Here is a 22,901-nt window from a genome sequence, read left to right as displayed (position 1 = left end):
AATAAGAACCATACAATGCACCCAACAGGATGAACACATGAACTAATCATTCAGATTATCCCATCATCCTTAATATATAATCCATAAATGAAAGTTTAAGCACTATGATGTTGAACATAGATCTATCAATCACAGTATGAACTGAAAGTTTTTTCAACCTGATGCACTCGACGATAGATCTTGTCTCAACCTCTAATGTCACAGACAGTAGAGGTTTAACCATATAATGCACGCCATGGCTCCCGATCATCTTTTGATTTTCTTGTTGGATTCCACGTGATCTTGTCTCTTGAAAAGGAAAGGTTCAAAGTGCTTGCTAAAAGTTCTCCAATCTCATAAAGTATCTGAAAAAAATCCATCTAGAGTTAGACGATATACATACACTCGGGAAACATTCAGTGTCCACTGACCTCATACCACACCCTGAACAGTTTCAACCTCTTCCCACCACTGCACTGTCTCAACCTGCTCCAAACACTGCACAGTATCATCCTGCCCACATTACTTCTGTTGTCACCTCAAGCCCTAACCCTACTACCCTCCTGTCACCCTCGCCTATGTCATCAACCATACCTTCACGTGAACAAGTTGAAATATATACGGAATCAGTCCCAGTGGTGTCAAGTTCTACAGGCCATCGTGTTACTACATGTTCCCAGTCTGGTATTCACAAACCAAACCCAAAGTATGCCATGCTTGTGACTATTGATAATTTTCCTAGTGAGCCAACTTGTTTCAGTCAAGCTGTCGAATCCCAGGATTGGAGGAATGCAATGGTACAAGAATTTAATGCTTTGCAACGGTATGGAACTTGGCGTTTGGTCCCGTTTCATCCAAAAATGAATTTACTACCAAACAAATGGGTTTTCAAATTGAAGAGACATGCAGATGGAACAATTGAACGTTACAAGGCGCGGCTTGTCGCCAATGAATTTCATCAAAAGGCTGGTATAGATTATAATGAGACTTTCAGTCCCGTGGTTAAACATAGTACAATTTGACTTGTTTTAAGTCTTGCAGTTACAAGAGGTTGGCGTGTGAGGCAGCTTGACGTCCAAAATGTGTTTTTGCATGGTTTCTTGACCGAAACAGTGTACATGCGCCAGCCTCCGGGTTTTGTTGATCAGCAGTTACCTAATCATGTTTGTAAACTTGAACGCAATATTTATGGCCTCAAACAGGCTCCTAGGGCCTGTTTCAGCGATTCTCAGATTTTCTGCTTCAACTTGGTTTTCAGGAATCCACTTGTGATTACAGTTTGTTTGTGTTCAATCACAAAGGGGTGTATCTTATTCTTCTCATCTATGTGGATGATATTTTGGTAACTGGGAACAGTCCTCGTCATATGTCCAAGTTAATTACGAAGTTGAGTACTTTGTTCTCCATGAAGGATTTGGGAGGGTTGAATTACTTCTTGGGTGTAGAAGTCAAGTACGATGGAACTACCATGCATTTGTGTCAATCTAAGTATGCTCTCGACTTGTTGTCCCGTACCAAATTTACTAAGGCTAAACCAATTTCTACACCAATGTCTTCTGGTCAGAAACTAAGTGCTCATGATGGCGACCCTTTTGATCAACCAGAGTTGTATCGTAGTGTCGTAGGTGCTCTACAATACTTGACAATAACTCGCCCAGACTTATCTTATGCAGTTAATCAAGTCTGTCAATTTATGCCTGCTCCAACAACGGTTTACTGGATGGCAGTCAAACGAATTTTACATTACTTGAAGGCTACGCATAGTCATGGTCTTCTCTATAAACCAGGTACTGCTCATCTTTCTGCTTTCTCTAATGCGGACTATGCTGGGAATCCAGACACTCGGCATTCTACTGGTGGGTTTTGTATTTATCTTGGTTCAAACCTGGTGTCCTGGAGTTCCAAGAAACAGAAAACAGTTTCTCGTTCGAGTTCTGAGGCCGAGTACAGGCAACTTGCCTACACAGCAGCTGAAATTTCATAGTTGCGATCGTTATTCCGAGATTTGCAGTTACATCTTATACTGTAGAAAAAGATGTATAGGGTAAAAGTATATTTCATTGATACGTGAATAAGAAATATATACAAGTACATTCCTTGCTCTACAAGGCATAATCCCTGCAAACTAGGAATACAATCACAATTAGGATTACAATCATATCTATTACTTTGACTAGGATTCTATTGTCTAACAGTCCCCCTCAAGTTGGAGAGTGAATGTCAAGAACACCCAACTTGCACATCAAAGTTGTAAACTTGTCTTTCCCAAGAGGCTTAGTGAACAAATCTGCTAACTGGTGTGCCGTACCCACATATTTGGTTGCTATAGTGCCATCTGCAATCTTATCCCGTATGAAGTGACAATCCATCTCTATGTGACAAGTCCGCTCATGAAAGACGGGATTAGCGGTTATGTGCAATGCTGCTTGATTATCACAAAATAACACGGAAGGACCTTCTAAAGAAACGTTCAAATCCTTCAATAAATGTCGAAGCCAAACTAACTCATAACAAGCACCTGCCATAGCCCTATATTCTGCCTCAGCTGAGGAAAGCGACACGGTTTTCTGTCGCTTTGTTCACCACGAAATTAAAGAGTTTCCCAAGAAAACACAATACCCAGTAGTCGAACGGCGAGTGATAGGACAACCTGCCCAGTCAGAGTCAAAAAATGCAGCTAGCTTGGTCTGGTTGTCAGAACGAAATAATAAGCCTTGACCTAGAGTAGATTTCAAATAATGAACAACACAAAGCACAGCATCCATATGAGAGATACGAGGCTCGTGCATAAACCGACTCAAAACATGCACGGAATAAGTGATATCTGGCCGAGTTATGGTAAGATAAATCAACCTTCATACTAAGCGCCGATATTTTTCAGGATCCTTGAGAAGTTCTCCTTGATCAGATAATTTTGTATCATCCATAGGGAAAGCAATGGGACGTGCCCCCAGAAAACCATAATCCTAAGAATCTCCAATGCATACTTTCGTTGTGAAATATAAATGCCACGTTGAGATCGAGAGACCTCAATACCTAAGAAATATTTTAATTCACCAAGGTCTTTTAACCGAAAACGATCACGGAGAAAAGTCTTGAGAGAATCTATAGCTCTGAGATCGTTGCCTGTAATCACAATATCATCCACATAAATAAGTAATGCTGTAAAAGAAGTACCGGACTTTCTGGTGAACAATGAATAGTCAGCCTTTGATTGTTGAAAACCAACGGAAAGAATGGCAGTAGTGAATTTTGCAAACCATTGGCGAGAAGCTTGCTTAAGACCATATAGAGATTTATGGAGGCGATACACAAGATTCTCCCCCTGTCGCCGAAGACCAGGAGGAGTAGACATATAAATTTCCTCATGTAAGTCACCGTGCAAAAAATCATTATTAACATCAAGCTGATGAAGAGACCAAGACTGGCTAGCAGCGAATGCGAGAAGACAACGCACCGTAATCATCTTAGTAGTAGGAGAGAAAGTGTCATGATAATCAATACCTTCAGCCTGAGTGTAACCTTTGGCAACTAAGCGAGCTTTGTAGCGGTCGATAGAACCATCAGAATTATACTTCAATTTGTAAACCCACCTACAACCAATAGGAACTTTGCCAGGTGGCAAGGTAGTCATGGTCCAAGTACCATTAGCATGTAATGCTTGAAGCTCCACAGTCATGGCACGACGCCAATGAGGATCACTGGCAGCCTCGGCAAATGAGGAGGGCTCCACATGCTGACTAACAGAATATATATAGGAAAGATGCTGGGGAGAATAACGGTGATAAGAAATAAAATTACAAATGGGATATCGCGTACCTTTTATAGAACTGGGTTGCGAAGTGGAAGATTGGTGTGGTGGCAGAATCACCTGCGAGCAAACATAGTCCTTTAAATAGGATGGGGTTTTATAGGTACGGGAAGAGATGCGAGGGGTGGGGGGAAGGTCAGAAGGAGAGGTGAGCGTGGAGGTGGTGGGGTCCGGGGGTAGGTGGGTGGAACTAGAGGGGGAAGCGGTGGAGGGAACAGGTGGGGCCGTGGCTATAGTGGTGGAAGGATGGACATGGGATGTGTCGTCAGGAGAGGGAGTCGGGGATGAGGTGGCAGGAGGTGCAGTAGGTGGGTGTGACGTAGTGACAGGGAGTGGGGGATAAGGAAGGTCCAGAGAAGAAGGAAGAGGCAGGGTAGGAGTGGGTGAAGCGGTATGGGTGGGTGGAAGAGTATAAGGGAAGGAATCTTCATGGAAAATTACGTCCCGACTTGTGAAGATGCGGTGAGTGGCTAGGTCATATAGTTTGTATGCCTTTTGGGCAGGAGGGTAACCAAGGAAGATGCAACGATGGGCTCGAGGGGAAAATTTAGTGGGTGGAATGACAGAGGTGGCATAGGCTAAACAACCAAAGACGCGGAAGTGATCATAGGTGGGGACTTTGTTATGGAGGATCTCAAAGGGAGATTTATTGTGCAGAAGACGAGTGGGAAAACGATTGATTAAATAAGCAGCGGTAAGGATACATTCACCCCAAAATTTGAGAGGAAGATGGGACTGAACGCGGAGTGCGCGGGCGGTTTCTAGGAGGTGCCTATGTTTGCATTCAACAACGCCATTTTGTTGAGGGGTATAGACACAAGAAGTTTGAAGTAAAATCCCATTAGCGGAAAAAAAAGGACGAAGAGAAAGAAATTCGCCGCCATTGTCAGTACGAATGCATTGGATATGAGTATGGAATTGGGTATGGACATAAGCAAAAAAATCCTTGATTAATTGTTGAGTATCAGATTTATGTTTCATGAGAAAGACCCACGTAAAGCGAGAAAAATCATCCACAATGGTTAAAAAATAATGAGCTCCAGAAAGGGAAGATTGACAATTCGGACCCCAAATATCACAATGAATTAAAGCAAAAGGAAAAGTTGTTGAAATTGAACTTAAACCAAAAGGTTGACGGGTTTGTTTCGCCAAAGGACAAACATCACAAACATGACTAGAATCAAAAGAACAATTTAAAAATTTAGAAGCTAAAACTTGTAAACGAGGAGAGGAAGGATGACCAAGGCGCCTATGCCACAGGGAAGATGGGATGGTGATGACATGGCAGAGGGGCTGACAGGAGGGAAGGGAAGAGGCAAGGGCCACAAGGTAATATAGGTCGCCACGTCGCTTACCCACACCAATCATCGCCTTCAAAACCAAGTCCTGCAAAACACACCAAGTGGGAAAAAATGTTACGGAACACGATAATCCATCTGTAAGCTTACCAACCGATAAAAGGTCCACATTAAAATTAGGGACGCATAAGACATCGTTCACATGTATAGAGGAATTTAAATGGAGAGTGCCAGTTAAAGAAATAGGTGCGGTAGAACCACTAGGCAAAGAAACAGGTGGTAACTATGAAGGAGAAGTATTAACCAAACATGAGGCAGATGAAGTAATATGATCTGTAGCTCCACTGTCAATGATCCATTGACCAAGACGAGAAGCTACGGGAAACAAACCTTTGGCAAAGTCCTTATTAAAAACAGCATGAGCCTGAGGAGATGAATGAGGGTTGGCAGCATCAGTTAGGGCAGCAAGGACTCGGGAGTGTTGGTCGGCCGAGAGATGTGGCATAGCAAGCTGAACATCATGCAGTGTGGGCTGCCCTTGCACGTGGTGGGCTGATGGAGGGACTGAAGCCGTGTGGGCCTGAGAGTGGGCCGAGGATTAGCTGCATGGGTGTGACGGGCAGGAAGAGGAGCACCATTGTTGCTGCGAGAAGAACCAACAGATGTAGAACGACGGGGTGGCCTCCATGGTTGGCCATGGAAAGGATGACCAACAGGATAACCATGAAGCTTGTGGCAGGTGTCACGGGTGTGAAAATCATAGTTGCAATAAGTGCAGTGAAGAGGAGGACGGTCGGAGGAAGCACGGGACGATCCACGGACCGCCATGGCTGCTGCAGGTTAATCGGCTGAACGAAGAGAACCCATCGAACGTTGCTTCTCTACCTGAGACACGGAGGAGCATGCTTGGCGAACGGTGGGCAGTGGGTTCATCAAGAGGATTTGATCACGAACGGTCGAAAAAGACACGTTAAGGCCCATGAGAAACTGCATAAGTTGTTGTCTGTCGTTCTTGGTGCCAGAAGAACAAGTGCAGTGGTCATTGTAGGAGGCAAGTTCGTCCCAAAGGCCTTTGAGATGAGTGAAGTAGGCGGAAACAGATGAAGTGCCTTGAGAGATAGTGGCAAGGTCACGGTTGAGTTGAAAAATACGAGGATCATTGCTTTGGGAGAACCGTTCACGGAGGTCGTCCCAAACGACTTTGGCAGTAGTGGAAAAGAGGACGGACTCGGCAAGGTCAGGCTCCAAAGAATGAAGAAGCCATGAAAGAATCATATCGTTGCAGCGACGCCAGGCAGCGTGCGTATCAGGGTCTTCGGAGGAGGACGGTTCGGCAATGTCACCATTAATAAAGCCAAGTTTGTTCTTGGCGCTCAAAGAGATCTCCATGCCGCGTGCCCAGGTGGTGTAGTTGTCGCCATTTAATTTTTTGGAAACAAGAACAAGGTTAGGGTGATCAGAATGGTGAATATAAAAAGGAGTACTGGAATCGGAATCTCCCATGATGGAAGAACAAGAACAATAACGGCAGGAGGATGAGGCTGCCGAAAAAAAAATATTAAAAAGAAGCTAGGGTTATGAAGCCTGCTCTGTATACCATGTAGAAAAGGATGTATAGGGTAAAAGTATATTTCATTGATACGTGAATAAGAAATATATACAAGTACATTCCTTGCTCTACAAGGCATAATCCCTACAAACTAGGAATACAATCACAATTAGGATTACAATCATATCTATTACTTTGACTAGGATTCTATTGTCTAACATATACGGCCTCAGATATGGTGTGACAATGTGTCTTCCATAGCTCTTGCTTCGAATCATGTGTTTCATTCACGAACTAAGCATTTAGAGGTTGATTATCACTACGTCAGGGAGAAAGTAGTTCGTGGTGAACTGTTGGTTAATTACATTTGTTCTCAAGATCAGCTTGCAGATATATTTACTAAAGGTCTGTCTTCGTCTAGATTCAAGATGTTGGTGTCCAAGCTTCCTGTTGTTCCTCAACCTGTCAGCTTGCGGGGGGTGTTAGACGAAGTCAAGGTCCAGCGTGCTTGCCGAGTTTTGAGGAGTTGTGATATTTATCAAACTCTTATCCTATTCTGATACTCCTAGTTTCTAGGGATTTGTATTTCAAATATTTGTTGTACGCAAAGTTCGGTTTGTAATCTTTACGCTTCTGTTTGTATTTTTGAAAATTGCTTGTATTTAGGGTTTTCAAACTTCCATTGTAATCCTGAAGTTGTTATAAATACATGCAACCCATTGTTGATTGGGTATGCAACTGAAGTGAAACCTCAAGTGTGTTATAGTTTTACAGATACATCAGGCTGTTTCGTGGCTGCTAAGTGCGGTGGTTTCGCTGACCTCTTCTCACCCCTTCAATCGGAAGCTATGGCCGTTAGAGTTGGCTTGATCTGGGCGCTCGAAAAGGGTTTTTCTAATATCCTATGTGAATATGATTCGCTTCATATTGTCGAAGCTTTGAGAGATCCCTCGGTTAACTTGTCGCATCTTGGCTAGTTAATTGAGGACATCAAATCGCTGGCTCCGGCAGTCATTGAAGCTCCCATCACCCACGTTCGCTGTCAAGCCAATTCAGCGGCCCATATATTAGCTCGTCTTGGTCTTTCTATGGAACAATGTGATGAATGGATAGGATCTCCCCCTAGTATAATCACTGATATACTAGTTGCGGATACTTCCCCTATTGTATAGTTCCTCTTGTTACTCCGTTTCACAGTTTTATGAATGAAATCCACTATCCTTTCCTTCCAAAAATAAAAATAAAAAATCACATGCCATCTCCCATTAGACGCACAGTGCTTCCATTATCTTTTGTAGTTCGATTAATTGATTACCAGGGCAAATCAGTCTCATGATCTCTGTTGCCGCCACCCAAAAGGTCAAATTTAGATAATCTCACTCTTTCTTGAGATTAATTTCAGTTTTCTTTGGACCGAGTCTCAACTATCATATGCTTTATACCCTTTATTCGGCGTTTTTCCCTGCTTTTACGTTCTTTTAATTTCCCTCGCTCCCTCCTCAATTGTGATACTTTATCTCCATCCCACCATGTGCTCGGTCTCCGATCAGAAATTGGATATCAGATCCATTTCCCTCCCTCACTTCCCCTCCCTCAATTGTCATGCCGAATTCTCATCGAGACCAAGTGTTGGGTATTTTACTTCCTTAGCCTCACCTTATTCTCATATGTTACTTTGTTTGTATATATTACTTCGTTTCCAGTACTGATAGTGAGAAATTTTTTTATTACTATTTGTTTACAAATATCCATTTTGGCATATGGATAACAAAGGAAAAGAAAAAATATGGAGAGAATATTTTATCACCAAACCAATGAGTGGGGGAAAAGGGGCGGATCTATTAGATGGTAAGGGTGGAGAAATTTTTCAATGTGATCGATATATAGAATGGTACATCACTTGTTATTATACAAATAGTAGAATATGTGTGTTAAAAAGTTAATAACTAAAAAATAAAAAATTTCACCATTTATATAAAAACATGTGATGTACCCTTTATGTTCCGGTCACAATGAAAAATTCTTTCAAGGGTGACCGGGGATTGACATGTTGAGGGAAAAATGACATACTACCATTGGCTAAATTCCAAATTGTTATGACACCCACAATTCATATAGACATCAGTAACATATAAATATTGTTTTACAAAGTGCAAGTTGTTGCTTCGCAGTTTGCAATGGATATATTTACCTCCCAGCCAATTTACCGGCATCTAAACGTAGATATTCTTGCATTACCAACTTTTCCATCCGCCATTTGAGTTCTTATATGGGGCTATATACATTAAGTATTTGGTGAGTCCTGTACTTTAGGGATTAATTTTCCGACCCATTGAAGGGGGTGTATTCAATTCAGATTTTGAGGGATTTTAATTGTTTTGATGAATCTATGGGTATTCAATCAGAATTTTAAGTTATTCTCTGAAATTCAAGGTGTATTCAATTATAATTTTAAGATAATTTATAAAATTCTTAGAAATCCAGATGTATTCAATTAGGATTTTAAAGAAATTTATAACATTCAAGGTGTATTCAATTAGAAATTGGTTTTAAAGAATTTGAGAAAGTTGAGGAATTAGAGAGAATTGGAGAGATTTCGTAGTGTATTTTAAGCATATACAAATCTCATCTCTCCCCATGAGATTTTGAGGGAATTGAATCAAAATTTTATATGTAATATCTACAAATCAATTAAACTCATAAAAATCCATGGATTTATAAATGAGTAATGATATTCATATCATGTTTTTATACCACATTTCTATACCACCTTAGGTGACATCTGATGTGGACAACCACATCATTTGAAAAATTTGCAAAACACAAGGAAAGGAAGAAGAAAGACTCCTCATACCACAATCATAATTTAATTAACTAGTTTTTCTTAATTATTAGGTTATTAAATAATGAACTATATTTAAAAATCTGATTAATTCAAATAATGTGGCTGTCCACATCATATAAGATGATATGAAAATGTGGTACAAAACATGGTATGAATAGCATTACTCTTTATAAATCCATTAAAGTATTTCAAATTCTCAATTGAATACATCCTATGAAGATTCATTTTATGTCTATATTTGTTTTATACTCATTTTATCAGTGCTTGTCCCTATTTAAAGACTCTATTAGAGATGCTCTCGGAACTTCAGAAGTTCAAAATTAAAAAATGGATTTGCCTCCTTCCAAACACATAAACCAAACAGCCTCCAGCAAAAGACAATATGATAGATTATAAAATTTTATTCAACATTCCCTGTGCATGGTTTTGTTATTTTCTGTAAACGATTTTATTTATTTAATCTGAATTTCAGTAGAAAACAGTCAGATAATGTATATCCTTATAGAGAAATAAGGACAAGATCAGGTCAACCATATCCCGTGCCAAATCAGCCGACTGTAGCTCAACCAAGAAATCCGAGTCCACGATCGACCACCCCATTACTGTAAGTTTGTAACCAAGAAATGTGAAGAAAAAAAAAGCATTTACATTAACAATGTAGGGTGAGGATGATTTGCACTACCAGGGCTCCATGCATCATACACCACATAATTAAGCAACATTTGATGTCCACATTAAAGGTTGTTGGACTGAAAATTTTTAGCCTAGCCAACCCAAACCTACAGGCTGGACGGGGTTTTATTTTGGTCGGACCATCCGTTGGACAAGTATGTTCTAGCCAATACAATGCTGGGTGTAGATCAAACTTTAAATATATTTCTTTAAATAAATCAAAACCTACTGAAAATTGTCTTATGGTTTACTAGCTATATAATATGCCATTCCTCATGTGGTGCCTCCAAACTTCAATTTCATGTTCAATTCATGAAAAAAAAAAAAACAAGTTTTTATCATTAACATGTGTGACAGTAGGTTTGGGAGCTTGAAGAACATGATTCTAGGGATGAAGATTAGGCCATCTCCAATCGATGGCTGGCCAGATGACTCGTTTTAGCCCTCTGACCCTCCAAGATTCTCCAAGATATTAATATTTTAATGAACAGTACACGGCCATATTTGCCTCCGTCTCCAACCGAGGGCCAGAGGGCTCGTTTTAGCCCTGTCACAAAAAACCATCTACAACCGAGGGCCATAGGGCCAAACATAATTTATTATTTAAAAACTACAACTTAAATTTTGTGAAATAGAAGTTATAGGAAAAAAATGGAATTTAAAAAAAATATGAAACAAATTTTGTGAAATAGAAGTTATAGGAAAAAAATGGAATTTAAAAAAAATATAAACCAAATTTTGTACAATATAAGTTATAGGAAAAAAAATAGAAGTTATATGAAAAATTTTGTAAATAAAAAATAATAATAAAACTGTAAAAAAAAAAAAATCAAATGCAACGGCTAGCCCAAAATTTTAAACAAACAAACAAATAGATTCCCAGTAACCCCAAAATTACTAAAGGAATAATCGTAAGGTCTCTAGGCTCAAATCACCTCCCTGTTCGTTCTTTCCTGACTTTCTAAAGCATGCTACTGCCCCCTTTTGTTTTTATTCTTTTGTATTGGTTACATTTGATTACTCCTTCGACCTTTGTGTGGGTTTGCTTATTAAATCCTCTTCAGTCAATAACAAGGCTTTGCCCAACTTTGCATGTACGTAGGAATATGATACCAATATTAAGTAGAGGTTGCGTGTCCTGTTGATCCGTAATATTCGAGGAAAAGCAGCCCATACACCTCTTCACTTTTAAGTAGCTTCCCTTCCCACCCTCCCCCATTTTCTTCTTATTAGTTTGCGAATGCAAGCCTTTATTTCATATCATTGCTTATTTGCTTACTTACAAGAGTTTAATAACTAACTAGCTGCAGTTTGTTGGCTTCCATTCCTTTCAATTCGTAAGTAGTATTTAGACTACTTTAATTTCATTGCTAATTTTTTGTTTGTTTAGATAATACGTATGATATATGATATGATACTCCAATGAATCATAGGTTGAACATGGCACAAGGTGTTTGGCAGAACATGCCACAACGTGTTAGGGAGCCATCATTACATCCATCGGTGCCCAATACAAGCACAGGGCCACAAAGTGTGTTGGAGCCATCATTACATCCATCAGTAGTGCCCGATACAAGCACAGGGCCACAAGGTGTGTCGGAGCCATCATTACATCCATCAGTGCCTAATACAAGCACAGGGCCATCAGTGCCCAATACAAGCACAGGGCCACAAGGTGTGTCGGAGCCATCATTACATCCATTAGTGCCCAATACAAGCACAGGGTCGTCAGTGCCCAATACAAGCACAGGGCCACAAGGTGTGTCGGAGCCATCATTACATCCATCAGTGCCTAATACAAGCACAGGGCCATCAGTGCCCAATACAAGCACAGGGCCACAAGGTGTGTCGGAGCCATCATTACATCCATCAGTGCCCAATACAAGCACAGGGTCATCAGTGCCCAATACAAGCACAGGGCCACAAGGTGCGTCTCTCCTTGCCAAAAGACAAAAAATAATAATCATTTCCTATTTCATTATCTAATTAAATAATCGTCTATACTTTTTTCTTTAGAAAATGCTATAATACTATATTGGATATGTTAGAGAAATTAATTTTTTAATTAAATTTGCAAACTAAATTATGTGTCATAAATAGAAAATAAGTACATTAATCAATACTTAATAATAATCTAACCTTCAACATCCAAATCATTTAGTGTACAAATTTGGTCTCCCTAGCAGTACCCTACTATATTTTTAGACCATGTTTGTGTATCATCTAGTGTTTAAAAATATTGATATCAGTGGAAGATCAATATAAAAATTTATAGAAATATCGATGGATGTATCGATATCGGTTGCCTTCAATGAAAATGATGAAAATTTGTTCCAAAATATGAAAATTTAAAATGATGAGCATTGTTGTAAAATGCAAATCATCTCAAGGACATATAATGTCTAATTTTACCATAAATTTCATATATTTGTAACCATATTCATGTGCATTTAGCATTATTTTTTATTGTTTGAAGGCTTTTTAGCCAAAATGGTCATGGAGATTTGCATAACTCCTCATTTTGGTCCCTGAGATTTGAAATCGATAGAATTGGTCCCTAAATTTATCCACAAACAATTAGTTTGGTCATTCTGTGAAAAATCTCCATAAAATAAGGATAAAATGATGATGGACAATTTCAGGGACTCACTTCCTTTGATTTCAAATCTCAGGGATCAAAGTTTGCAAATCTCAAGGCTCATTTTGGCTAAAAATCCTTGTTTGAACATATTTAAACTGTGTATATAATTAATGGCATGAATGATTTCTTGGTTTTCTTTGTGATTAAATTTCAGTGCTCTATTTTCCTAACAGTTTGGATTGTTAATCACAATGATCCCATATAATTTTTCTAGTTGTCATATAATTTCATATAACTTGATTAAAAAGTTAAATAACAAGGAACCCATAACATTATCTTCCATCGTTTCTATGATTGAAGTTTTTAACTACAGAAATGTTCAGCATAAAACTAAACAAGTATGGGGTAATTAATAATAACAAAACATGATAAATTTTGACAGGACATGAATATAGTCAGTACAAACCTTTCTTTGAGGCTGTGCAAGCTGGTCGCTGGGAAACTGCAAAGGACTTTTACATCCAACATCCAGAGGCAGTAAGAGTAAGACATCCATTTTATGGGAAGACAGCTCTTCACATTGCAGTTGAAGCTGGGCATGTGGATATTGTCAAAGAATTGGTGTCGTTGATGGATGAGGACGACTTGGAAATAAAATCAGTAGGTCGGACAGCTCTTGCTATTGCTGCAACTAAAGGGATTATCGAAATGGCTCAATGCATGGTAACAAAGAACCAAAAATTACTCAGCATTCCCAATGCTTTCAACGATCTTCCAATTGTGCAAGCTTATTTGGACGGTGAATGGCATATGGCTCGATATCTCTACTCCGTCACTCCACTTGAAGATTTAATGCCAGCCAAAGGACCTCATGGCGCTTCAATAATCTCCGTTTGTTTTTCAGCTAAAGAATTTGGTAAAAAAATTTAAATATGAGTGATAACATGCTGTTGAGGACTACAAAAATGAAAATTAAGAATTCGTTTGATAATCATTTCAGTTGTTTGGTAAATTACTTTCAAATTTCAAAAAAAAAAAATGAAAAAAAATGAAAACTGAAATTAAAAGTTAGAAAAACTATAAAAAAAACAGTAGCCTTCAATTTTTATTTTTTTGAAACTTGAAAACTAAATATAGTTATCTAACAAGTTTTTGGTTTTCAAAGTAAAAAGGTGATTACAAAAACTGAAAATAAAATGGTTATCAATTCACAACTTGAAAAATAAATAGCTTATTCTAGCTACAGTTTACTCTTTTTTCCCATAGTTACAAATTACTATAGCAAACTAATTATTTCTGGAAATTTCGTAACATTAAAAATAAACAGATGTCTCATGGGATTTAATTCAACGTTGCCCAAAATTGGCCGTTACTATGAACCGCCTATTGCTCACCCCTTTAGAAGCTTTGGCATCGAACCCTTCATTCCTGAGCGGTGCGGAGCTCAATTTCTGGCAACAATGGGTTTATGACTGTTAGTGTACCACATACTCCCTTCTCTTTCTCTTAATTATTTGCTTTCACTTTTATATGACATATTTTCTTGTCTTGATAGGTCTATATATACAACCTCCTCCTCGCATCAATCATATCTGTGTAACTGTTCAAAATGAAGAAAATCCCCAAGCTAATAACGGAGGGAGTTTATTTCGCTCAGGTTTGTTATCCCCTTCCTCTCCCATCATTAACAAGCTAAAAATGTTGTATAAATGGTACGATCTAATTTGGGTTATCCACTTCAAATTCCTGCTTAACTTTAACCAAGGGAATATATGATATTTCTCTTTATTCGTACGTACGAGGTCTCAATTACAACTCACATAGATGACAAATTTGCCACTTAATTACCGTTTTCCCTGTTTGACTTGACTATTTATAGACATGAACTCTAGTAGGCAACCGGGAGGGCAATTGTAGTCCATAATAGACAAAGCCTAATCCTACCTAAAATAGGACTCCAAGAATATTTATAATTTAGGAGATAAGCATTCCTTGAATTCTCAAAAATTCCTTACTTCTAAAATTCAGGGTTTGCTTAGAGAATTCACACAATAAAACCCAAGTATGAAAAATTCCTTACTTCTAAAATTCAGGGTTTGCTTAGAGAATTCACACAATAAAACCCAAGTATGAAAAATTCCTTACTTCTTCCTTCCTCGACCTGGCAGCACTTGGGCTGCTGGCGAATTTATCATGTCATGATTACCCTTTTGGACTTTATAGCACATACTGACTGGAGAAGATGATTGCATGATTTGGATTCACCACGCCACAATCATCTTTCGAAAATATTGATCGCACATGCGACTTTACTAGGTTATGATCCCATATGTAGTGATCTCTTAATACGAATATACTAAGTCAACATCACATGCACTTCATTGCTACATGATGCATAATTATTCATGCATATAGTCATCGCACAATATGGATTTACATGTATGGTGTCATGTATTCCAATGCTACACGGTGCAGACTTACTATTACCTAACCTTGTGACACTATGTTATTGACCCTCTAGCTCTCAGTTCACAAACAATTGAAATACGCATAGATATCTCATTTCACCACAAAAAATATAGCCACTGTGCACAAAAAATTATTTGTGCCCTATGAGGTCAAAGGGCACCAATGTATGTGCCATATATCAATAGTAACAGTGCAGCAACTAAACTATTATACATGCCCTCTATGGGTGTGCCATTTGATGAGAGGGCACGATATGGCTATTTGCGCTCAAAGAGTTAAGCACAAATAGGCAACCTATTTGCACCTTAATTTTGACAACCATGCTAGATGACAGAACCATATGCACAACTTTCAAATCGTGACCAATAGGCGCACCTCGGTTTCTGTTCTTGATAGATCAATCACATGTGAAACTCAAACAAGAAATCAACATTATAAATTAAAGAAAAATTGTTCAGCCCAAACAATCTCTAAGCTTAGTAAAGTTTATTTGTGCACAGAGAAATTGATATAGTTTATTAGTGTGCACAGAGAAATTGTCTGGCCAAAACAATCTCTAAGATAATCATACTGCATTAAAATGAAGTTATATCAATACCTGAGAAGAGAGGCCGATCATAAGCTTCAGGAACCTGTGAAAAAAGGAAAATAACAATAATGAATTTGAATTTACTACAATTTTCTCTAAGACCCTGCTTCCTATGAATAAGTAGTCTACTTAAAAATTCAATCCTCATCATTAGCTGTTTAACCCATTAAAAAAATAAAAACTTAAATTAAGAAACAGTTGAAAAGATATGATATCGACACCCTCAGCAAAAGTAAGGCCAAATCCCTTCGAAGAGATATGATATCAACTACCACATATTCCAGTGATGTTAAGGGCCAAAACAAAACCAAAAAAAAAATAAAAAGTGCATTACTACCAAGAAAACTCAATGCATTACTCGCAGGCGTTGGACCACATTCCCTTCTTGCCTATAACTTTTAAGAGTCCCACAACTTGAAAAATAAAGCTTTTACAGGACAAAGTCGAAAGAAAACGCGATGAGCTAATTAAGAACAATATATTGAAAATAGATAAAGAACTTACCTCTCTGTGGAACATCTTCGTCAGCTTTCACCTTCGCTCCACCTGCATATAAACATATATATATATGTATATATATGTATGTATGTATATATATATATATACAAGCATCAAATCAATGTTCACACTCTTAGCATCTAGTTAGAACAATAATTACACCAAGAAAACTTGACTCTTCAACAATCCAATTGATGTGTTGCAATCTATACAACCAGTGACAGATTAAAATAGCAAAACAACAAAAAAAAATCCTAAATCAAATTGAAGTAGTGTAAAATCGAGATTGAAAATGCGGAAATACCCAAAACTCGCGCTACAACCACCGGCACGATCGACTTCATCACCAGCTCTGGCCTCATCACACCCATCGTCGCCACTCCAACTCCGGTCTTCATCGTCCTGTATGCCGCTCCCATACCTGCAAAACACACAAAACAAAAGCTGATCAAAATTAAGGAAATTCGGCTACGAATTTGTAGAAACTAACCTGTGGTTTGGAAAGAGGACGGAAAGAGATTCTGGAGATATCATTTGACGGTCGTTGGTGACCGCTGGACGACAGCTCCGTTGCGTGAAAGAGAAGAGGGAGCGAGGATACGGCAGGGAGGAGCGACGAAGGGGGGAGGACAGAGAGGATAAATAACCTTTTTTTTTTTATTGAGAATTGTTATTACCATTCTTAAAAAACTTATTTGGCATTCAAAACTTTTTATAATTACTAAAAAATACACTTATGAAAAGTGCAAAATTTTTAGAGTTTTCTTTTTTATTTTTCATATTTTTTTAAATTGTAGTTTACACAAACGGCATGATATCTTTATGAGCAAACTACCGTTTGACCCCTGAACTATTATACCATTTAAAATTGATCCCATGAATTATTTTTATGGTAAATTAACCCCTAGCTATTTTAAATAAGTCAATTAAGGAAAGGGATCATCTCCGGATCCCTTCCTTCTAATCCACTAAGTCCGGGGATCCAGACCATTGAAATTTGATTTAACGACTACAAACAAGGACCTACTTTAAAAGTTATTGATCCAACGTCCAAAATTATTATAACTTTTAAAGTGGGCCCTGTTTGTAGCTGTTAGATCAAATTTCAATGGTCCGGATCTCCAGACTTGATGGATTAGGAGGAATGGATCTGAAGATGATTCATTTCCGTCAATTAACCTCTTACCATTAGATTTTAAAAATTAAAAAAAAATCATCTACTCTGCCATTAAATTTGAGGGTAAAATTGTCTTTTTATTTGTCATCCCCTTTATCTCTTCTACCCTAAAATCTAACTGTTAAGAAGACAAATTTACCTTCAAATCTAACAACAAAGTAGATGAATTTTTTCAAATCTAAAGGTGAGAGGTTAATTGGCTGATTTAAAATAGTTTTGGGGTTAATTTACCAAAAAAAATCCAGGGGTCAAACAGCAATTTATCTATATTTTTATACATGCCATATGAAATGTAAAAAGTGCACAGTGCAGATAATTCAAAAAGTAATTTTATTTAAATAATACTAAATATTAGGGCACAAAAATTACATATTATTTAAATATACTAAATGTTAGGTCGCTATTTAATATTATAGTTTAGTGGTATTTGTCTTGACTTGTAAGTTATAGGTATGAGTTTAATTATCCTTAAATGCGACTTTGAACCACATTATTGCTAACTTATTATGAGGCTTAACGCACTCCCCTACTTTCTTAGTGTAGTTAATATTTTTTGTTCAAAAAAATAAAATTAAAAAAAAAGCTAGGTCAAAAAAACTAACTTTTATTTAAATATACTAAATTAAAGAGCACAAAACTCCGTACTTTATCATGAGGTTGGAGTTGTAGAGACTCCTGGTTCGTGAAAAAAAAATTGGGCTTCATCATTTCTTGAAAAATTGCCCAGGGAAGTTTGGAGATAGAAGAGAAGTTTGTAATAGTGTGTATCAACCATGAGAAACATACATGTTATTGCTAGCTTCTGTAAAGTGTAAACACAATAAAGCCATTTTTGTCACACGTTTTATAATATTTAATTAATACAGTTTCATTATTATATTCACATACTTCAAATTACTTCTTTTACATTTTTTTAATTTTTTAATATTTTCTACACACCACTAACAACTGATAGAAAAATATTAAAAAATTGAAAGAATGTAGAAAAAGTAATTTAGAATGTGTGAATATAATCTCCTTTTCCATTATGCAAGTTCCATTAGATCGGTCGTACATCTAACAACATGCTCCATAAGTTTCACCAACATTTTTTCCATTGCAGTGGGAGGTTTAGTGGAACGGCTTGTTTCCCATTCAGAAAAACAAAAGGAAGGGCTTGTTTCGAAAATCGTTCAGATACTTGGTATGCTAGTCACAATTTCATTTGTTGTAGATTTGAATTCAAATCAATTATCCAAATCAGTTTATGTCATAAACATTTGGGTTTAAAATGTCAACTCAGGAATCAAACGCATATATGAAATGAAGATTGTCCATGTCAACTTACTTGCATTTTTAAAGCTCATCTGCGAAGAGATAAATAAAGATTTCGATATGCAACAAATGAGTTATCCCTCTGTGAGGTCGGCAATCTTCCTAGCTGTTAGGAAGGGGAACGTGGAGTTTGTTACTCATATGTGTAAAGCAAATCCTGAACTTCTGATGTTAGTAAATGACAGGGCAAGGGGCATATTTCACGTTGCCATCGAATGTCGTCAAGAAAAGATTTATAACCTTATATACGGGATCTCTACTAAAGACTCTATCGCAAATTCAGCCGATGGGGATAGTAATAACATGCTGCATATCGCTGGGTTGTTGTCCCCATCTGCACAGCTTAATCAAATTCCAGGTGCAGCATTGCAGATGCAGCGTGAACTACAATGGTACAAGGTTAGATTTTCTCACCCAGCATAGTTCTTAATTACTTTGCCCATCTTACAATACTTACACAATCTAAAATAAGTTGTAAAATTAACACAATCTTAAAGCCTATAATGCGTAAATTTTAAATTGAAACATCGTGACCAATTTTGAATACCATGTTCAGATCTTGGAGTGTAAAATGTAGTTAACCATAATATAACAAAGATTATAGAAAATTATATTTTATACTCTCATATGTCAGTAGTTGTTCAATGCAATGCAGGAAGTAGAGACTATTGTACCTCCTAAGTGTCTTGAGTTTATGAACAGCGGTGAAAATTTGAAACCAAGGGAACTATTTACAAAGAATCACAGTGAATTGCTAAAGGAAGGAGAAAAATGGATGAAAGAGACGGCAACTTCTTACACTGTTGTAGGTGCTCTTATTATCACCATCATGTTTGCCGCAGTAATCACAATTCCTGGAGGAAATGGAGATACCGGTTTTCCCACATTCAACCATGAAAAATTGTTTATGTTATTTATAATTTCAGATGCTATATCACTCTTTTCTTCCACGACTGCAACATTGACGTTTCTCGGAATTCTCACGTCACGTTTCGCAGAAGATGATTTCTTGAAATCCTTACCCACAAAAATAATAATTGGTCTTGCCACTCTCTTTTTGGCTATTGCAACCATGATGATTGCATTTTCCGCTGCCCTTCTAATTATAGTTCGTGGACATTCTTGGATTGTGATTCCGGCCATCCTTCTTTCAAGTGTTCCTGTCACTTTATTTGCTTGGATGCAATTCCCCCTCCTAGTTAGAATTATCGTTTCTACTTACGGAAAAGGAATATTTAATAGGAATGTGAAACGTTGGTTGTAAAGGTTTTTCATTATTTTATATTTCTTATTGTATCTGTTTATGTGAGATTCCAAAATTAGAGGTGTAACTGATTCGATGAATTATATATTAAGGAATAAATTGGTGGTATATGTAGAACATCTCATTTACAAATGAAGAGGAACACCACTAAACTGTATTACTAAATGATATCTTGTTTTAGTGTATTGCCTGATTCGTTTTTATTGTATGATGAATGATTTGATTGTAGTTACTACATTACAGGTTCGAATAAGAACCACACAAGGCACCCAACAGGATGAACACATGAACTAATCATTCAGATTATCCCATCATCCTTAATATATAATCCATAAATGAAAGTTTAAGCACTATGATGTTGAACATAGATCTATCAATCACAGTATGAACTGAAAGTTTTTTCAACCTGATGCACCCGACGATAGATCTTGTCTCAACCTCTAATGTCACAGACAGTAGAGGTTTAACCATATAATGCACGCCATGGCTCCCGATCGTCTTTTGATTTTCTTGTTGGATTCCACGTGATCTTGTCTCTTGAAAAGGAAAGGTTCAAAGTGCTTGCTAAAAGTTCTCCAATCTCATAAAGTATCTGAAAAAAATCCATCTAGAGTTAGACGATATACATACACTCGGGAAACAGAAAGATTCATAGAGAACTAAAAGGAAGAGAAAAGAGAAAGAAACCGAGCGTACACTAATTTTTTTCCCATTCATTTCTCAAGCAAATCATAGAAATAAAAATTACTATCATATCATGGCCTCCAAACCCAACTGAATGTTGACAGTTGCATTAGATAAAGTAATTTAAAAAAAAAAAAAACTGTATACCTGAAACTCTTCTTTATCAGAAATGCGTTGGCCTCTTTGCCCGATAAGAACATATGTTGGCAACTTCAAAACACGGACCAACTGAAGAAAGCAAGCCAAAGGTTCATGATGAATCCGCAAGGATGGCGGTGGCTTCTGGGTTTCGGTTGCCATAGCCTTGCTTATGCTTGTTTCTGAACCAATCTCTATACCATAAAGTGAATATTTGTTTTCAAATTTTGTTGCAGATTTACTTTCCCCCTTTAGCTTGGATGACTCTAGGAAAAACGGGGCAACGACTGTAGGAACTGAGGATGAATTCCGCCCTGCTAATTCTCCTAGAACTTCATTAATAGCGCAGGCTAGTATTGGCGGTTCAGAGTATTCCATAAGCAGCACAGACACCTGAAATATACAAAATTGAAGAGAAATTTTTTTGAAGTTCCCCTAATCTGTTATCTTCAAGATATGTTAGAAGATAAATAAAATAGTTATTCACTCTGTCCTAGTAACTCAAGCTGTTGGAAATAGTAATAAACCGACAAACTCAACACAATATCAAAAGCTGTTGGCTCACATCCTAACAACTAAAGCATTTCAGAGCAGTGGTAGATCGATAAACTTTATGAAAAACAGAAAACTGCATAAAAAAATAATGTGGAACCTTCCACTGTTATGGTCACAGCATGAGTTCTGAAACACAAAGGAACAAAACTTTTACAAAGTAATTTAATGGGTTTCTACTACTATGGGCATAGAAACCAAATCTACAAGAATTCTTCGAAAAACGCCTGCAATCAAGTCCCTTTAGATCTCACAGATCACTCACAATTCCATAACACCGAGTCGATTTTATACCCCACATGGTTTTGAAAAACCAGCATCATTTTCAATTTCAATCACACACAATCTAAACCCCAAATTGTCACAAATTTCACTTTCACCATAAAAACCAGAGCACATTCCATTAGAAAATACACGACCCATTTCTCAACACCCAAATCCCACATAGAATCTATACGAATACAAACCCGTTTCTGGGTCCTAAACAATACCATGAGGGAGAGAGGAAGAGAGAGAAGGGGAACCTCATATAGGCCCTGGTGATCGAGGAAGTGGCGAAGGATTCCAGAAGCTTTGCAATTTTGGATTCCATAGCGCTCCAATGAAAGCTCGAAACTTTCTTCTCTGCAACAATTTGGAGCACCGAAATCAATCGATATAATATGAACTTGATCTCAAACTTAAAAGGGTTGATAGGAAGATATCTTACATAGTCGAATTGCTTGGATTTGGGCGGAAAGCAGCTGAGATGGCTTCGCCGAAGCCCTCTGAGTCTCTCAGCAGAAACACTACCTTCGAACCAACCTTCATTTTCTTTTCTTTCTGCTGTTTCTTCTAACCAATGCCCGGAGGTGCGCGCACTTGCAATATAGAGGAGATCGAGTGCCGCTCATTTTTTTTTCTTTTTTCTCTATTTTATTTTTTGGTGGAGTTTAAATAATAAAATTAAAAGGAAACTAATGAAAATGGCTTGAAAACTTTGAGTTTTAATGATAAAGATAAAATGAAGGGTAAAGTGAATAGTACTAGGATTGACTTTTTAGTGTAAAAATGTGTTTTTTCGTTAAAGTGAACAGTACCGGGTGCTTTTCGTTAAAGTTCCCAAAATTAAAATCCTACCTAAAAAAAAAAATCAATGGCATTTGTTTTGTTTTTTTAGTATGTCGATATTTTTACACTAAATAGAGGGAAAGTTCGGTTAAGTCACACAATGGCAGCCTAATTTGGTATTGAATTCGTCATTCACAAGATTTGAACATAAGACCTCTTACTTCCAAGTTACTTCTAAGTGAAGAGGAATATCACCAGATCGTGGTACTAAGTGGCTAAATCAATGGCATTTGTTTTTTCTTTTTTTATAGAGTAAGGTTTATGACTTGCCTTTGATTATTCATTTCCCATTCGAAACTAAAAATTTGTCACTTAATCCTTGAAAGTCACATAACCCAACTTAATTAGATTGTAGATAGAGTATATGAAAA

General features: G+C 37.5%; 2 protein-coding genes across 3 annotated transcripts; one reads left to right on the top strand and one right to left on the bottom strand.

Moving 5' to 3' along the window:
* Positions 1-27: 27 nt before the first annotated feature.
* Positions 28-22,287, bottom strand: LOC103417206 (uncharacterized). 2 transcript variants are annotated; one of them, XM_070817610.1, is made up of 5 exons: positions 22,130-22,287; positions 21,945-22,044; positions 20,878-21,261; positions 20,486-20,638; positions 28-235 (listed from the first exon to the last, which is right to left on the bottom strand). In XM_070817610.1, the coding sequence occupies exons 1-4, from the start codon at positions 22,228-22,230 to the stop codon at positions 20,510-20,512; spliced, it is 714 nt and encodes a 237-aa protein (XP_070673711.1). In that variant the 5' UTR covers positions 22,231-22,287; the 3' UTR covers positions 28-235; positions 20,486-20,509. The 2 variants fall into 2 exon arrangements, with proteins under 2 accessions (XP_070673711.1, XP_028952871.1); XM_029097038.2 differs by lacking the exon at positions 28-235 and having other exon boundaries at positions 20,325-20,638.
* Positions 11,379-20,231, top strand: LOC139187720 (uncharacterized). Its single transcript, XM_070817609.1, has 8 exons — positions 11,379-11,491; positions 11,588-12,081; positions 13,178-13,651; positions 14,063-14,209; positions 14,291-14,392; positions 18,571-18,651; positions 18,751-19,181; positions 19,438-20,231. The coding sequence occupies exons 2-8, from the start codon at positions 11,595-11,597 to the stop codon at positions 20,044-20,046; spliced, it is 2,331 nt and encodes a 776-aa protein (XP_070673710.1). The 5' UTR covers positions 11,379-11,491; positions 11,588-11,594; the 3' UTR covers positions 20,047-20,231.
* Positions 22,288-22,901: the final 614 nt, after the last annotated feature.

This window comes from Malus domestica, chromosome 17 (genome assembly GCF_042453785.1).
Source record: "Malus domestica chromosome 17, GDT2T_hap1".
NCBI lineage: Eukaryota > Viridiplantae > Streptophyta > Magnoliopsida > Rosales > Rosaceae > Malus > Malus domestica.
Note: the sequence above shows the minus strand (reverse complement) of the source record. Positions and strands in the feature narration are given on the sequence as shown.

Excerpts from the sequence above, each read along its gene's own strand:
- LOC139187720 (XM_070817609.1), top strand. The coding sequence starts at position 11,595 with ATGGCACAAGGTGTTTGGCAGAACATGCCACAACGTGTTAGGGAGCCA. Across the intron at positions 14,210-14,290 it reads GCAACAATGGGTTTATGACT|GTCTATATATACAACCTCCT; the intron begins GTTAGTGTACCA and ends TTGTCTTGATAG. Across the intron at positions 18,652-18,750 it reads GAAAATCGTTCAGATACTTG|GAATCAAACGCATATATGAA; the intron begins GTATGCTAGTCA and ends ATGTCAACTCAG.
- LOC103417206 (XM_070817610.1), bottom strand. The coding sequence starts at position 22,230 with ATGAAGGTTGGTTCGAAGGTAGTGTTTCTGCTGAGAGACTCAGAGGGC. Across the intron at positions 21,262-21,944 it reads ATCACCAGGGCCTATATGAG|GTGTCTGTGCTGCTTATGGA; the intron begins GTTCCCCTTCTC and ends TGTATATTTCAG. Across the intron at positions 20,639-20,877 it reads CTGATAAAGAAGAGTTTCAG|ATACTTTATGAGATTGGAGA; the intron begins GTATACAGTTTT and ends GATTTTTTTCAG.